This window comes from Eulemur rufifrons, chromosome 3 (genome assembly GCF_041146395.1).
Source record: "Eulemur rufifrons isolate Redbay chromosome 3, OSU_ERuf_1, whole genome shotgun sequence".
Taxonomy (NCBI): Eukaryota; Metazoa; Chordata; class Mammalia; order Primates; family Lemuridae; genus Eulemur; species Eulemur rufifrons.
The window spans coordinates 7,486,259-7,503,498 of NC_090985.1; the positions used below are offsets into that span (position 1 = coordinate 7,486,259).

Sequence of the window (17,240 nt, forward strand, 5' to 3'; positions counted from 1 at the left end):
AGATGGCCTAAGATTGATTGACCTGCACCCTGAGGAAGAGGGGAGGGGAAGGGAACAGAGGGAGAAGGGGGAATGGAAAATCAATGGCTGCATCATCATCGTCAAGTGATATTTATTGACTGCCCAAGAACACAGTGTCCTATGTGGGTATTCTGGAGATACACACTGGGCCCTCCATAGGCTGCTTCCAAGGGAGTTTAGAGGACTGGGATGGATGTGCGTTGGCTAGAGCGGTTTGCTGCTTTACCTGTGACATTGCCCCCTAGTGTCTGGAGTCCAAAACAGCAGTTGATTCTACTCGGGACTAACCCTTCTCCACTCCACTCCCACACACGGGAGGCCTAAGGTACTTTTTAGTAGGATGACTTTATTATTTATCATCCCAACCAAAGGGGGCGCCTAATAATGATGCTGAAACAACAGGTATAAACAAAGACTGTCCTAGGCAAATCAGGATGGGTGGTCTCCCTCCTTTTACTAGAATCAGGCATATCCAAACTAAACGAGGAACAACTCCCTTTTTGGCAGCATCTAACTCCCTACCTGCCCCTTCTTCAGGTTCATGGATGCATGAAGAAATGGGCTTTTGATGAGGAGGTGCCGGGAAAGTGAGAGAGGTTTTTATGAACTGTCTGGTTTAATAAAATTGCCTGATCTGGAAGTCAGTACAAGAATAACATCATAAAAGTGATTGCAAGAAATCACAAAATTGAAGAAGAATGTGCATTTTGGGATTAGATGGTTAGATCTTTGTATTCTTTTCCTTTGTACCATGCCTAACTCACTGCAATAGAATCTCCCCCCACCCCGCCCCTATTCACCTCATCACCACTTTTCAGAGTATTTGGTTTGGGGTTTAATATCCTTGAGTATATCACACTGAAGTATATTACATACAGAACCCATGGAAGTATTTTGTCTGGTGAGATGGAGAAAGGGATGAATTTGTGAAGGAATGCAGATCGGTAGGTCTTCTTAAACACTTGTTTAATGATCAACCAACTGGCCTCATTTCATGTATGAGTTCATACACATTCTTGCTGGGGAGCACATCTGTGTGAGCACACACATGGGGTTTCCAGCATGTTTATGAGGGTCTGGTGGTGGACATGCAGGGAACACCATTGCCTTGACCTGTGTGACCAAAGGGACTTACAGAACATGGCCTTGTGGTGTTGGAGTGGCCGGCAGTGTGGCCAGGGCAGGTGTGCACACAGGAGCAGGTACTACAGTATGTAAAGCATGTCATGCGAGGGAAGAGATCACAGAGCTGATACCGTATTATTTCTATTGATTTTGGTGTTGTATTTTTACCTTCACATGCTGGAAATCAATCGACCCTCTGTACCCTGGCTCTTCCTGCTGCAGCGCTGTTCGAATGAAACGCTTATATCATTTTTATGACATGTCTGTGAAAGGAACAAGTGAGCCAAGAGATTAATAGAGGCTGTGGAGGCCCTTGCCCAGCTGCTGTCCAGGTGTGTGGGGAGAAGAGACAGTGGCCAAGGTTCAAGGTGCCTTGAAGGTGACAGCTACCAAGGAAGCAGAGATAGGATCTGAGGACGGGAGGCAAGGCAAGTCCTCTGCAGTGGGGCCAGGCCTGTTTTCCAGGGATGAAGGGTGTGGGCAGGTGGAGCTCAAGGCTAGAGTGTTTGCTGGGCTGGGGACCCTTCTCTGGGCTGCCTTTCTCTCTCTCCTCCTCTGGCTGAATGTCTGTCAGGGGCTGCCTCGCTGCCCTGGGCACACCTGTAACATGGGCCTCATCCCACGTGTCATTTCTGTTGGTTTGTTTGTGTGTCCCACCTGTAGACCTGGGGACGTTTTCAGGGCTAGGGTTGTGTCCTCTCCCTCCCCCTCCCTGGTCGCTAGCTCAGGGCCCAGCACGCAGGCAGTATTTGGTGAACATGTGGGCAGCAAGGGCTGATCTGGAAGGTGTAGCGTGAGTCATGGACTATAGTGTTCAGGTCACTCTGGAGGATCTGGAGTGGGAAATTGCCCCTGGGAGGTTAAATGCCTGTAGAGTGAATTCTCAGCTCACCCAATTCCTCCACCTTCATCCCTGTGTTTATAGCACTGTCTCATGCCCTGTGCCTACCCCGCCACTCAGACCTGGGTGCTGAGGGTCACACAGATGGGAGACATGGTGTTGTGGGTTGTATTGTGTCCTGCAAAAAGACGTGTTGAAGTCTTAATCCCTGGTACCTGTCAATGTGACCTTATTAGAAATAGAGTCTTTGCAACTGGAATTAAGATGTCAGTTAAGACGAGGTGATACAGGAGTAGGGGGGGCCCTTAATCTAATTTGACTGGTGGCCTTATAAAAAGAGGAGAGGAGACACAGTAGTGGACACACATGGAGAGGAAAATGCCACCTGATGCGAGGAGAAGGCCATGCTGTGGCAGAGGTTGCAGTGATGCATCTGCAAGCCAAGGACTGGCAAGGGTCGCCAGCCACCAGTAGCATGGAAGGATTCTACTGAGAGTCTTGGAGACCATGGCCCTGCGGGCACCCTGATTTCAGACTGCTGGCTTCCAGAACTGGAGGGAATAAATTTCTGTTGTTTTAAGCCACCCAGTTGGTAATCTTTTGTTATGGCAGCCCTAGGGGACAATACCTTTGGAGAGGTAATGCTTATTGTTGTCTGGAGTAGCATTTGGGCAGTATGTATTTCCTAACCGCCTGCTCTCTTAAAGGCACTTTACTAAGGACTCAGAGCAGTTCAAAGATATACAGGGGATAGAGTCCTTGCCCTTTAGGGATTTATGATCTAGAGACATTTAGGAACAGTTAAGAAGCTTGAATTGGGAGAAACAAAGAGATGGTCCAGTGTTGACCCCAGGACAATCCCACAACAGCATGGGTTCAGATGTAGATGTGATTTCCTCATGGCTTTCTGTGGATGCATGTTTCTGATAAATATCGTAACACCGATTAATGGCATAACTTCCTAAAGTAAAATTTTATAGGACTGCGTGGGGACTTGTCCACCAGATGTCCTTGCCATAGACACAGGGTGGGCTCCTATTATATGTCCTGAGACCTGGATGTCATGTTCTGGCTGGAGACAACATTGTACCTCAAGAGATAGCTCGGCCTGGGAGATGTGCCAATGCAGATGGGCAGGTGCCAGCACTGGCCCAGTGAGCAGTAGGCGAGAGGCCACAGGGAGGCCAGGCAGCACTTGCAATAGTCCACCACCTCTGCAAGGGCAGGGCCTGCGGTCTCACAGTGAGAGGGGCACAGCCCAGGGCTGCACAGCCCTCAGCAGAAGTACCTTTGGGGCCTGCTGAACTCTGTGGGTGCCAACAGAGAACTCTGGTGCCTGGTCCAGAGACTACAGAGAAACCCTGGCACGTTTTGACAACCCTGTTGTTTCCTCCAATAACAATCACAAGAATCTGCATCCTGTGGGACAGTTTTCTTGGACATTCATGGGCTGATTTTGGTCCTGCACAGCCTTTTTCACACGGGACACTTGCCCTTTGTCTGGGTTTATAACGCTTCTTCTGTCATGTGTGTTGGCCCACAGTTTATAAGTCACCCTAAGTTTCCATTCCTAGGAAGACGATTCACAACCAAACTCATGAAATTTCCAAGCAACTTCTACAATGACCCATTTGGTGGGGAGTCCTCGCAGCTCTCAGAAATGCTACTTTGAATATTTTTCCCCAGGTGGGGAACTGACATGCGTGGCCACCTCTTATTTTTCTAGAGAAAATCTGATGTGAGCTTCTGAGCCTCAGTTTCCTCACCTGTGAAACGGGAAGGTAGTCTCTATCTCAGGTATATCATAGGGGTGTTGTGGTGAAGGTGTGACCGAGTGCAGATAGGAAGGGGCCTTGTGAGCAATGCTGTGTCACATAGATCTGTGAGTTTCCATTGCTGTTAGATTATGGGTTTGAATGCACCAAATCATGGGCTCCTCCATTCTAAAAGACACTTTGGTCTTTAACTCTTATTGCCCTCCTAGGAGGCCCCATACCTACCCAGTGAACATTTTCTAATAAAGGGAAAAGCATCTTTCTGTCTGACATGAGGTGATGGGGTCTGTATCAAGCCCACAGTGAGCAGATTCTGAGCACTCAGAATCCTCAGGGCTTGGTAATGAGTTTATGATCTCAGAATGGCCTGGAAGAAGCCACTGGACTTTCATAGTTTCTCTCCAACCATAAATCCAGGCCTCATTTTAGCATCTTAGATTTAAGGGCATTATAGTTAAGAAGTGTTTTCATTCTAGAACTCATGATTTGGTGCCGTATGATTGTGTGCCTTGAGGCAGGGAGGGCTGAGATTGAGAAGGTAGACTCTAGAATTCAACAGCTCTGGTTGGAATGATGACATTGCCACTTACTAGCTGTGTGACCTTGGGCAGACTACTAAACTGCTCTGACCCTGATTAGAGGAGCCACTTCATTGAACCACTGTGAGGATTGGATGAAATCATATATATATATAGCCCCATACTGTGGCAATAAGTGCCCAGTGGTGGTCAGTAGGTGCCAGTAGACCTTAACTATTATTATTGTGTTTTATTGTAAGCATATACAAGACCATCACTCTGATTTTTCTAGGGATGGAAATATGCCATGATATCACTCCATGTGTACTTTGAAATACTATGATAAGGGTTTCTTCAAACTTATCCTGGACACACTGCTGCAGTGCGTGAGACCCAGGCAACTGTGGGTGGCTTTTCTAGTCGGGAAGTCCCATGTCGGCCAGTGCCTGTAAGGCCCCAGGTTCCTCCAGGAAAGGATTTTCTCCTCCTCAGCATTAGTTGTTTCTATCTGTTTTAATTCATCATGCCACACTTTATTTAAAAGAACTTCATGTTGAAACCATCCAGGGTCACTTTCAGCTGTTAGATTTCCCTCCTGTGACCTAGGTAAAAATCAGAGGCATTGGGCTTAGCCCACAGAATTTAGGCTCTCATTCCCTTGGTCTTGGTTTTGAAATAGGATCATGCGAGATAGTTTAGTTAGTGCCAAAAGTGGATGAAGGGCATGGGACGTCAGGGGTTCAACGAGACTGCACCTAGTACAGCAGATCTCAAGCAATGTTTCCTTCCATTCTCCAAATGTCCCCAAGAAGGTGGGGAAAAGTTGTAGATAAATCTTTAGGAGAAATAAATACCTCTATTTCAGGGTAACACTGGCCAGTCATAGTGCCATGGCTAGAGCTGAATTTAGAGATGTTGAGACTTGAGCTGTGATCTCTTTATGGGGTCTTGGACAAACAAAAAAAAAATCAGCATTTTGTATTCCATTTGTCTTATATATTCAATTTGAAGGTAATTATTCACTTGCAGTTTATGCCTGGCATGGTCTGGAATGCTGTCTGCACGAAGCAGCTCAGAGAAGTCTGATGGAATTGGCTCTCCCCGCCCCCCCCACCCGGGCTGCCTGTGTCCGCACTCTCAGCCCCTTGCTGCCGGCGGGTCCCTCTGCCCACGAACCTGTGCTTGCCCCTGACAGCCACGGCCTGGTGCCACGGTTATAGGTCTAAAGTTTCTTGGAAATGTCATGGACTTCTTTCCTAAATGAAGCAATTTCTCTTACAAATAAATATCAAGGGAGTAAAGACTGGAGGTGGGAAGGAGGCTTTGGCCAACTTGTCCCATTGTCAGAAAAACAAGGCTGGAGGGTTGGCAGCGAGATGTGCCCAGACAGTGAAGTCTGTTTACCATTTATTAACTATGTGACCTTGGGCAGATTATGAAACCTTGAGCTTCAATTTCCTCAGCTATGTCACTGGGGATAATAGGGTTCCCCCAGGGTTGTTGTGATGCTAAGTGAGGGGTGAGGGAAGCCGAGGGTCCAGCACGCCCGTCCTGCCCTCCCTGTCCTCTAGTGTGTGCTCTCGGGCTGGTGGGGCAGCAGCGTCACTCTCAGTCACCCAGCAATCCCTCCAAGCCCTGAACGCTGTGAGGCATGAACTTGGCCTCTGGTTCCTGTAAGAGGCTGGGAGGGAATCCGAGCCAGAGAGTAACGCTTATCTTTTGGGAAATGATTCAGGGAGAGGAGCAGAGAAGTGAGGAGGGCATGCCTTGCTGTGCAGCCTGCAGGGCCCTGCGTGCCCTGGAGACCGCAGAGGGCAACGTCTGTCTGGAAGCCGGAGGGGTGGGAGGGGAGGGCCCGGAGGAGCAGGAAGCGGCGACTGGCCCCCACGTCTGCTCCCGGGCACAGCCCGTGTTCACTTGGCCCCTGTCCCACATCTGCCAATAAAAATTAAGAAATTGATTTTCTTTTGTTTGCCTCTGAGGACCAGGCTCTTTTTATGAGACAGTAAATGGGATCCCTCTCTGAGCGTGGCTGGATTTTTAATTGTATTTGTTGTGCTTTCACTTACTCCGTTTTATGAGTTCCTGCTCCCAGATTTGTTGATGCGAAGCTCTCGCCCACCAGGGACATGTCAATGTTTGATTTTTATCAGTAGGAAAAGGTTGGGGTTTTTAAAAAATCATTTTCTTAATCCAAAGGTTGACTTGTTTGCTTCATTCTGACACATCAAAAAAGCAGGAGGCCGGTGCAGGCTTGTTTTCCTCCACCTCCCAAGGAGGATCTGGGTGGTCATGTTGTGACTCTCCGTGGAGCTGAAGATTCGAGCTCGTCTTTGGGACGGAGAGCAGGGAGGGGGCGTTTTAAGATGAATTGCATCAGGAGGTCGACAAGCCTGTCTTTTGCACGAGGCAAGGCGCTTCTGTTGAGATTTGTTGGAGATGGTGAGAAGCGCGCCAACTGTCTGGATGAGAAGATGAAAGTAACGTTGTCAGATGTGGGGATGTGGCAGACGGCGCCCCCACCCATCGGAGACGCTTAAATCAACGGAGCAGCGTTTCTCAAGCCGCGCATGCGCCAGGTGTGAGCTCGGGCCTTGAGCTCCACGCTGGCCTTATCAGGGACTGTGGTTGGCAGGGGGTGCCTCATGTGTCCACGAATGCCAACACAGGAGAAAGGGAACGTGACAGATGACACACTGGATCTTACGGCTTCCGTGTGGGAGTGGTGCATCCTTGCTTCTGCTCACTTTTCATTCCAAAGAAAGTGATGGGGTATTGCTTCACTTCGAGGGGTGCAGAAAACTCCAGTCCTACCAGGTGCCTGGAAATTACTTAGTGAACAGAAGTCACGATGACCACAGCTCCTAAGAGGGCTTTTGAATTGCGAGATGAGATTCTCCTCCATCAACTCTTCTTTTGAAGGAAGTATGAGGATAAAGGAAGGAGCAAGGAGATAGTTGGATTCTGGCCCCGGAATTTTACAATTTTACAATTTAGCTGTAAATGTTCCACTTGTCTGCTCAAAATTGTCTTATCTGGGTTGGTCCAACCTTGAAAATATTTGGTGCTCTATCCCCAGACGCATTGGCTCAGGCATCTCACCTTCTTTGTGTAGGCTCACGTGTTCACACCAAGCCCTATCCGCTTGTGAAAAATACTCAGTGTCAGCTATACAGTTGGGAAAATGGGTAGTTTGGTGGGGAGAGGTGGGACTTTGGAGGCAGACAAACATGGTTTTGAACACAGGTTCCGTCACTTCCTGGCTAGCTGAGTTTTGGAAAACTAAGTAAACTTGTGTGAGGATCAGTTTTCTAGTTGACCAAATGAGAAAAATAGTAGTTTTTCAGGATCAAATGAGGTGAACAAAATAGCAGGTGTTTAATAAATGTTAATTTATTTCCCCTCCCCCTTCCCTTTTCTTGGTATTTTATTTTATTTTTTATTATTTATTTATTTATTTTTTTTAAATTTCAGCTTATTATGGGGGTATAAAAGTTCAGGTCATATATATTGCCCATGTACCGCCCATCCCCCGCAAAGGGATCCCAGTATCCATGGGACTCTGAGTCATTCACTTGGAATTTAGAGAAGAACCATGTCTACACATTGACTGGACAAATGCCCCAGTGTTGGGCCTGTGGCTGGACTTTCTTGGGGCCAAATTTCTGAGAATTGCCAGTGCTCTGTAAGCCGGAGAGTTGGTGGAAGAGAAGGGGACTTTAGCGGCAAGGGCAGGGTGTTTGAGATAACGAGTCCAAGGCAGTCCTCCCTTGACCTGCGAGGGGGAGGCAATGTCGATGTGCTCATGAGTTACCTGGGAAGCTGCCTTTTCCTCCTCTATCTTGTTTGACCCATCCCTTTCCCCTTCTCCTTTTGCATTGTGGACTCTGATACAAAGTTTCCCTGGAGCCACCGGGGCTTCTGCAGAATGGTTGTGTATCTGCAGGCCCTCCTGGTGACCGGGCCCAGCTGCCTCCCCTGTGCCTGGGGCTCAGCCCACCTGGGTGGCACCTCACGGTACTGCAGAGGAGTTCCCTCTCCAGTGCTGTCATTGGACACTTCTGCTTTCTCTGGGAACCTGAGTCCCACCTTTGAACCAATCATGGAAATCTGAGCTATTCCTGACTCTGCACTCTGATTTTGCCCCTACGGAAGGAGAAAGACTGGACAGACAGTGTGGACCATCCTGCCGGGCAAGACACCTGCTGGGCCATCAGGTTTCCCTCATTATCTAGTAGTTCCATATCTAGTATGGTTGGAGAATGGAACCCACCACAGATCTCAAAAAAAAAAAAAAAAAAAAAAAGAAAAAGAAAAAAAAAAAGGCACCGATTTGGAAGAGAATGGTGTGATGTGAGTGTCTGAGCAGACCTATGTTCCCTTGAGGGTCTCTCTCCAAAGCTTGAACTTCCCAGAGAGGCTATGAGGATGTCTCTTTGATTTTGTTTACTAGTGCTGCATAACAAAGTAATTGTGTAATTTGGAATGGATTAGCGACAGCGGAGAGGCTGATAACAGGTCCTGGCAGTGTGTGTGTGTATGTGTGTGTGTGTGTGGCTCAGAAGACAGCAAGTGATTCCTCTTGCCCTGCCTTCAACCTGACAGGTTCAAGAAAAGAGAAGAGAGCCCCCTAGACAGCTGAGACCCCCCCCCCGCCATTAATTGTCCCTTCTTTGGTATCTTAATAAATTCTTCACTGTGGCTATTAATCAAGGTGAGAACAATCTTTGCTGTGGTTATCAAGGTGAGAACAACTGCTTCTTCCCCCAGAGGGGCCACAGGTCTGTGGTTTTTCCTTGAACAAGTGGTGTGAGAACTGACCAGAGTTTGAAAGGGACATTGGTTCCTAGAGTGAAATGCTGGTGTCTCCATCAGTAGTCTTCAACCTAGGGCAGCTCCGTCAGTCACCCCAGGGCGGGTATTTGGAAATGCGTTGTTTGTGTGTTGCACAAGGAGAATGCCTTTTTTTAATGATTTTTTATTTTTATTTTTGTATACTTCATTTTTGGAGAAGTTTTAGGTTCACAGCAAAATTGGGTGGGAGGTACAGAGGTTTCCCATTTACCCTGTGCCCCACACGTGCACAGCCTCCCCCAGTGTCAGCCTCCCCGACGATGGAATAGTGGTTGTGATCGATGAACCTGACCTGGCTTCCTATGCCCAGTGCCCAGGACAGTCCTGTCCCGGGGGGACTTGTCTGGCCTCTGTGCCAGCCGCAGCCCTGTTGGGGAGCAGGGTCAGACTCGACCCGGGCCGATAGGGTTAAGCTGTGGGTTCTCCTCTTACACCCTTGGAAGTGATGGGTCTGTGTGCTCTTTATTGGCTTTTATTGTAAGGAATGTAGTTTATGGAAGAGCGGAGGTGAGTAAGAGGGCCTCAGGGATGGGACGGCAGTCTGATGGTGCAGCGTTCTTTTCTGATGTGAACGTAGTTTAATGAGAGCATTCAGCAGTGCTGGGAAGAAGAGGAGATGATGAATTATCTGTAATCTATCTGGGTGAGTCTAACGAGGTGACTCACTCCTGTCCCAATTCTCAAGGGTCAAGAAGAACATCTTTAAAAAGGGTGTTGGGGACCTGCAATCGAAGGCAGCTGCTCACGAGGAGGATAATGTCCCAGAACTGATCAAGTGTCCCTGTGATACTTCCCCACAGTCTGCACTTTCTGGGAGCCGTGCTGGCTGTGGCTGTGAGCACAAGCTCCCGGGCCGGCCTGGGAGTTTGAATCCAGCGTCACCACTTCTTTGCTGAGTATGTGTCCTTGGGCAGGCCACTGCTCTGGGCCTCGATGCCCCCATCTTTAAAATGGGTAAATCATGATACCAATGTCACAGAGGCATTGCAAGATTAAAGAAGCTACATTTCAGAGCCTGATATCTAGGAAGCACTCAATAATAAAAATTATTACCGTGATCATGATTTCTCCAACAACTCCTCAACTCACTTATAATTTGACTTTTTTTCTCTACCATCCTGTGGAAACTGCTTTCATTAAGGTCACTTCCATATTTTCAAATACAGAGGCCTATTTTCATTCTTCACCCTGTCTGTCCTTGGTCCACGAGTCTCTTGAACTTCTGGAAATTCTCCTCTTCTGATGTCTGAGACAATGCCCTTTTCTGGTTCTCTTCCATTTTTCTGGCCATGTCTTCTCCTTTGCCTCGCTCCCCTTGCAATGCCTGCATTTTATGTATTGGGGTTCCCCAGGGCTCTGACGTCTGGCTTTATTATTTTATCTCTATGAAGTCTTCCTAGGTGGCCCCATTCCTTCCCACGGCTTGGGAGCCTATGGCAAGACCCTTCCCTCCCTGGCTGTCACCCAGCTTTTGTGAATCCTAGAATAATGTAGAAAAGTGGAGACTTTTAGGCCACAAGATCTCGGAACATTGTGTTGACCACTGGCTGTCCATGCACCATCTGGGGGCAGGTCCAAAGAAGCTGCCTTGCACCAAAGTCCCAATATTTTATCTTCTCAAACTTCTCCTGATTCTGTGTCCTTCCCCTGTGACACTATAACAACACACATCCCATCATGCCAAGAACAGAAAGGGGAGGGATGGGGAAAATTTCTGTGGTTTGGTCTTTTTGTCTTCTTGTAGTCCATGGTCTACAGTGCTGATAAAGTCTGTGGGTGCAGCGAAGGCTGAGAGCTTTGCAGTGAGCGAGACAGCTGAGCATGAATTCTGCCTTTATTTTTGCATTCCTTAACCTGTCCCCACTGGACACCTCCTTCCCGTAGCTCTGCAGCCTGGGGCTGCCACTCTCTGATACTGGGTCCCCTCTTCCCCTTTTCCTTGTCTGCCCCTGCATTTTGCTGAAGTCCCTCCTCCTGATGCTTCCCAAGAAAGGGAATGAGCGAGACAAATTTTTACACATTTGCCAATACCTTTCTTTTGCCCCTACAGTGGATTAATAGTTTTTTTAGGCATAGAATTCCAGGTTGAAAAGTTGTCCATCAAATTTTCAAAGGAATTGCTTGGTACAGAAACAGCGGTAGTGTTGTCAGGGAGAGTTCCATTGTCCTTCTGATTGCTCCTCCTGTGTGAATGTGACCTGTCCCTCCCTCCTGGAAGCTCCTAGCATCTTCTCTTTATTCCCAGCATTCTGGTATTTTGTAATTTTGTGCCTTCATATGTGTGTGTGCACCCACACTCATGCACTTGTAGTAATTGTGCTGGGAGCTGGGTAGGTAATTTGGGGGAAATTTCCATAAGTGTTTTAGTCTCAATTCCATCTTTTCTTTTCATATTCATCTCTCTCCCTTTCTCTTTCCTTCTTTAGAAATTATTTTAATCAGATGTTGGATCTCTGTATCAAGCCTTTAATTTTCTTTTTCTTGACCATTTCTTGTTTGTTTGTTTGTTTGATTTTCTGCAACATTTCCTTGACTTTGTCTTCCGGTCTTTGACTGTTAAATTTTGATGCTCATCATTCCCAAGGACTCTTCCCTACCCTCCCGTGGTCACATGCTAAGTGTCGCCTTGTTTTGTAGATGTGGTGCCTTCATTTGCCTCTCTGAGGATATTAGTAACTTTTTAAAAACAAGTCTTCTTCTGCTTCCTGCGTTGCCTCTGTGTCCTGCAGGTCCCTGACTGTCTGTTATCTTGCACTCACTTCATGCTGAACCTTGCGGGAGCCTGGGCAGCTGAGCTGTTCCTTCACATTTAGGAACGAGCACTGGGAAGCTAGCACGGTTCCACTTGGGGTACGTGAGTGAAGCTTACCAACTGGCAGGCTTCACTGTGGCTTGATCAAACTTGACTTTCCGCTGGACGATCTCAAAGTGTAGATATCTAGAAGTATTTTTTGGGGAGAGTTTCTCCAGACAAGTGTTTCTCTTATCTCCTGCAAGGTAGTAGTGTGAGATGAGATCGGGGTGGTGGGGAGGCAGGGTTGTGCCTGGTTTCTGTTGTTCTAGATAGAAGCAGGAAGAAGGGGCTCGGCTTCAAGCTTCATCCCAGCCCTCAGTTCAGTGTCTCTGGGTAAACCACCGGAGTCTTGCAGGATGAGAGTGAGGCGAGGGTGTGCAAGCGTTGCTCCAGCCATGAGCCTCACATCACGCCAGCCTCCCTGCCACCTTGTCCCTGCAAGCACTGAGCTCCCCCAGCAGAACTGTCTTTCTCTTTGTACACAAGTAGTTCTTGAATTCTTTTGTATTTTAGTGGCGTTTGAGGAGGGAAAGTGGATAAAGAACAGTGCTTAGTTTTCCCTGTTTAACTGGAAGTTGCTGTGAAGTTTTTCAGAAAGTTTACGAGGTGTTTTCGGGAACTGGCTTCTTTTTGCAAGGCAAGTGATTACTGGGAGTATTTGGGCAACCACTTACTGCTACTTTTCCACGTGCTCCCCGAGCACAGACAGACATTTGTCAGGGATTGAAATCAGCCTGTGTGTGCTGATGGAGTGGAATTCAGGGTCCTCCGTCTGCATTTACTGGTCTCCCATTTAGTTCTGCCTCATTGGTGCTTCACCTCGCTATTGGACGGGAAATATTCTTTCCATAAACTTCAGTAGGATGTAATGGAGTTCTGCCGCGGAAATATTGTTCAAGCTGCAAAACCAAATCACAGCAGGCACTTTGTCTGGGACCGTGTGTCTAGCAAAGCAGCCATTTAAAGTGCCGGTTGCATGAATCCACAGTCACAGCTAATGCACTTTACAGGAGTTTTATTTGTATGTTTGGGAGAATCACGCCACCCCCCAGAATCATGGTGCGACCCGGACTGCAGGGTCCCTCCCCTTTGTCACCTTCTGCTTTTGAGCAACCTTATTTCCTGGGGTTCTTCTTTGGTTCTGAAAGGAGCTGCAGTGAAGCTGGGTTGGGGTTGGGGAACACGCAGTGATGTGGTTTGGAGCCACTGGGGCAGTATGGATCTTTCGAGAGTGGCCCAACTGGCCCAGCTGCCAGTGGGCTGACAGTCGTGCAGCCTGATCACTGTGTTCTGTGAACTTGGCTCAGGCTAGATCCAGCCTACGCTGGGCTTATCTCCCTGTGGACAGCGGAGGGCTGGGATCCGAAGGCCAGCGGGCAGGGCTCTGGGCCTCCCAGCCCCTCATCAGAGGTTCCCGATCCTGGCAGCACGTGGCTCAGTGGGGAGCTTCCAGCATCCTGATGCCTGGCTCACACCCCAGACCAACCGAATCGAACCTCTGGAGGTGGAACTGGCATCGGCGGTTGTTAAAGCTCCCCAGGGGAGGAGGGACAGGGTGCGAACGACTGCTAGGTCATTTTTAAAAATCCTGTTGTTGTTACATAAGCCAAGAGACTTACTTAAAACTTTTATTATTTTGATCTAATTTGGATTTGGAGGGAAGTGAGAATAATTCATGCCATGGTCGTTTTAATTCACTTGTGTTCTGCAGCTTTTTTCGTGGTCTGATGGGGTGAGTAGCTCTCAAGAAAGAGAACGTAGATGTGGTTCTCTGCATTCAGAAGTCAGAGCGTTTGAGGAACACTCTTCCAGTGGCTTTGCTGACGCAGGAAATATGGTGGGGTGGTCTGTGGGCAGGGCTGGGAACAGGCCAGATGCGACCTTACCGGGTGCCGTGTGTGCAGGTCCCGTGGCTGTCATCAGTGGCGAGGAGGACTCGGCCAGCCCACTGCACCACATCAACCACGGCATCACCACGCCCTCGTCGCTGGACGCCGGGCCCGACACCGTGGTCATCGGCATGACCCGCATCCCGGTCATCGAGAACCCCCAGTACTTCCGTCAGGGACACAACTGCCACAAGCCAGACACATGTAAGTACTGGGAGGAGATGCTGTCCCTTCTGGGGAGGGAAGGGTGGTGTGGCAATAGACCTCGTAGCTGGGGTTCTGGAACCTTCTGGGATGACCTGCCACCTGCTAACCTCCCGCTTTCTAGGAGACCCTCCCTGTTTGTCTCAAAACTTGAAGACTAGCCTGGGCCAGGAGTCCCCTGGGACCAGAGTCCCCTGTGAAGGGAGGGCCACAGGTCTGACCCCGGTTCCCTCTTCTCTTTACCGGGGTATTGACGGGAGCCTGAGTAGAGAGAGGTGCTCCCGATGAGGCAGGAGGCGCAAACAAGGCCGGTCTTCTCTCCAGACCTGGCCTATGATGTTAGGAAGCATAACCTGACTCTGTCCAGACAGCAGCCCCGAGGTCAGCAGCCCCGAGGTCAGCAGACCCTCCTCCCAAGCCTCCGTGAGAGGGGAAGGGAATGAAGGGCGGTGAGTACCTTTGAACGGAAACATCTCTCTAGCTGCCCCTCCAGTGCCCCGAAGTGTGCACTTTCTGGGAGTCAGACCACAGCCCAGGTGCCAGGAACACTCGCCTCCCCACCGCAGACACCACACCAGAGGGCTCAGGGCACCTATTTCCTCCTCATCTCTCACCCCTGTTGGCTCCAGCCTTTCTTTCTGTTTCTGCCGAGCCCAGCGAGGACCCCTCTCAGCTCCTGGAGCCTCCATGGCTTGGCCCTCCCTCCAGCAGTGTCTTTTGCTGTGTTCCCAGGCTTCCTCTGGGCCTAGCAACACCAATGCACATCCCTGCCCCTCCACCGCTCCTGCCCCCAGGAAATGACCCACTGCTTCAGGAGAGAGACAGAGGCCCTGCAGAGTGGGGACACCAGTGTCGGCCTAGGAGCTGGAAGGGACAGAAGTGATGGGCTAGGTTAAGGCCTCACCTTACAGACAGGATTGCCAAGGCTCTGGGAGGCTGTGAGCCCCCGTCCCTGTCCCCAGGCTTCTGTGGTGGGTTCTCTTCGTGTGCCAGCTGGCCCTGGGGTAGGCTTAGGGAGAAGCGCTTTCTGGTCTTGCTCATGCCCTGGGCTGAGCTCTCTGCACTTGGGCCACACTCTTTGTAGCTCACAGAACTCTTGCTGTTCCCGCTGGTCCATCTTACAGCAGGGTGGGCATTTGGTTATCCCCATCAGCCTTTGCTTCATTTCTCTGGCTCTGACTGTTAGTGAGAGGGTTGCCACAGTGAGAGACTGGGCTTGCATCAGCATGAGGCCATCATTTGCCTGCTAAGGTTGGGTGTTCTTCAGAGTCTGTCTCAGTGCTTATTAGACACTCCCCGTTAGTACCAGAGGAAGGACACCCGGGTTCTGGCCCAGGGCTGTGTTTCAGTTCTCTTCTGGCTAAAGCTCTTGTCTGTGATCAGGCTCATTCCTGGACTGACCTGGATGTGGCTGGCAGGAAGGACCTTCTATGGTGGTCCACGGGTCCAAGCTTGGGCTAGGGTTGATGCTGAGTTTTCTAGGGTGCCATGGGTATTTGAACAGAGACATAGACAGGTTGCTGCAAACACTGAATTAGCAGACACTGAGCCTTTGCTCCAAGGGGAATCACAGGGTTAGGATCCTGTGAGTCTCTGGTCGCAACATTTTATCAACTTATCAGTGTATAACCTTGTGTGTTTTTGTTTAAAGACCCCTTATTTAATACATATTGTTGATTCATTAACATAAAACTCATGCCCAATGCCACTATAGCTCATCTGAACAAAGCTTATCTAACACAAGCATGTTCTATGGAAGGTACATCACAGCTGTCTTGTGCTTAAGAACACCAGCCAATACTGCAGAATGGTGCTGGGGGGCCCTGCTAAACTGCAAAATCACCACAAAAAGTGCAAAAATGTGATCTGGAATAGGCCACATAAAGGACATTTGTTCACAATATGAGAACCGAAGCAAGAATTTTAAAACAACATGTTGTACAGGATAAATATATACAATTTTTGTCAATTAAAATAGATGAATTTTTTTTAAAAAAAGAAAAAAAAAAAGAAAACAGAGTGTCTTGTTTTTCAGCTTCAGCTGGAAATGTGTACGGGAGGGTGACTCAAATTTTTGTCACTCTGCACATGTCCCCAAGTGACTGTGAAAGCATGTAGAGCATTGGTTTTGGGGTCACACATAGATTTTAGCAGTAGGAGAATCCAAACGCAGAATCATCCACGAATGACGAGGATCACTGTGTTTTCTTCAGTGAAGCTCTGGGCTCCGGCTGCAGAAGATGATCTCAGGGTCACGTCTGTTCTCGTTGACGATTGTGATACCAGGTTACGGGCACAGTTGCCAAGTGGGGTGAATCTGGCACATGGGAGGGAATGTTCCTCTGGGCCGTCAGCACAGGTATCCCGTGGAAAGCCGGGAGCCATGGAGAGAGCTGTGGGATGTGGCGAGTGTCCTTGGATGTCCAGACAAAGCAGAGCCAGGGAGCCGTCACACCAGGGCAAGCTGCCTGCTGGAGCACTCTGAGTTTGTGGTTCGAAGTGGCCTTTCTAAGGATCCAGACAGTTCTTCTGTGTAAGCAAGAAGAGGTCGGTGAAGATGGAGGGGAAACGGCTTTACTGACGAAGACTTGAAGGAGTAGGCGAACCATCAGTGCCTTATCTGATGAAAGTCACAGAGGTGACTCCGGATTGTCAAAGCCCTCTTATGTTAGGGAAGGTTTCCTTTGTAGAGCAGCAGTACGTTTTGTCCTAGCAGTCGACAGTGGGTGGCTCTTGATTGCTTTCAGAAAACATGGGTGGCACAGCAAACAATGTACAGGGGCACTGTGACTGGAGTTGGCTAATCCTCCCTCTGCTAATCCGTCGGTGACTCACACAGACAGGGACAGGGAGCACCCAGGCCAGTCCTCGGAGGAGATTTACTGGCTGAGCTGGCAGCAGGTCTCTGATTACCAGCGCTTTATCAATTGAGGGAACTGACTCCAAGACACATCCCTGTGTGTGATGAGACACTATCATAAATAATTAAAACCACATGCGTCCTGGCACATAAATAAATAGAGAACATTTATGGTGCTGCCGACAAGGCCAGGGTCGATCCTCTGGGGCGTCGGCAAGAAGCGGGGAGATTAAGAGAGGAAAGGCGGTCTTATTGTGACTCCCCTGGGTGCCGTCCCCATCTGATTCCCTTCTTTGTCCCATTTTAAAATGTGCAGTATGGGATGGAATTGCAGGAACATGGTGCTACCCGGCTGCGGA

General features: G+C 49.0%; 1 protein-coding gene across 7 annotated transcripts in view; it reads left to right on the forward strand.

Moving 5' to 3' along the window:
* The window catches only part of NTRK3 (neurotrophic receptor tyrosine kinase 3), a 347,333-nt gene that overhangs the window by 187,326 nt on the left and 142,767 nt on the right, over window positions 1–17,240 (forward strand). For all 7 annotated transcript variants that reach the window (XM_069465743.1, XM_069465745.1, XM_069465746.1 and 4 more), the window contains one exon: window positions 13,833–14,021. In XM_069465743.1, coding sequence (XP_069321844.1) covers window positions 13,833–14,021 — 189 coding nt within the window. The remainder of the gene's footprint in view (window positions 1–13,832; window positions 14,022–17,240) is intronic.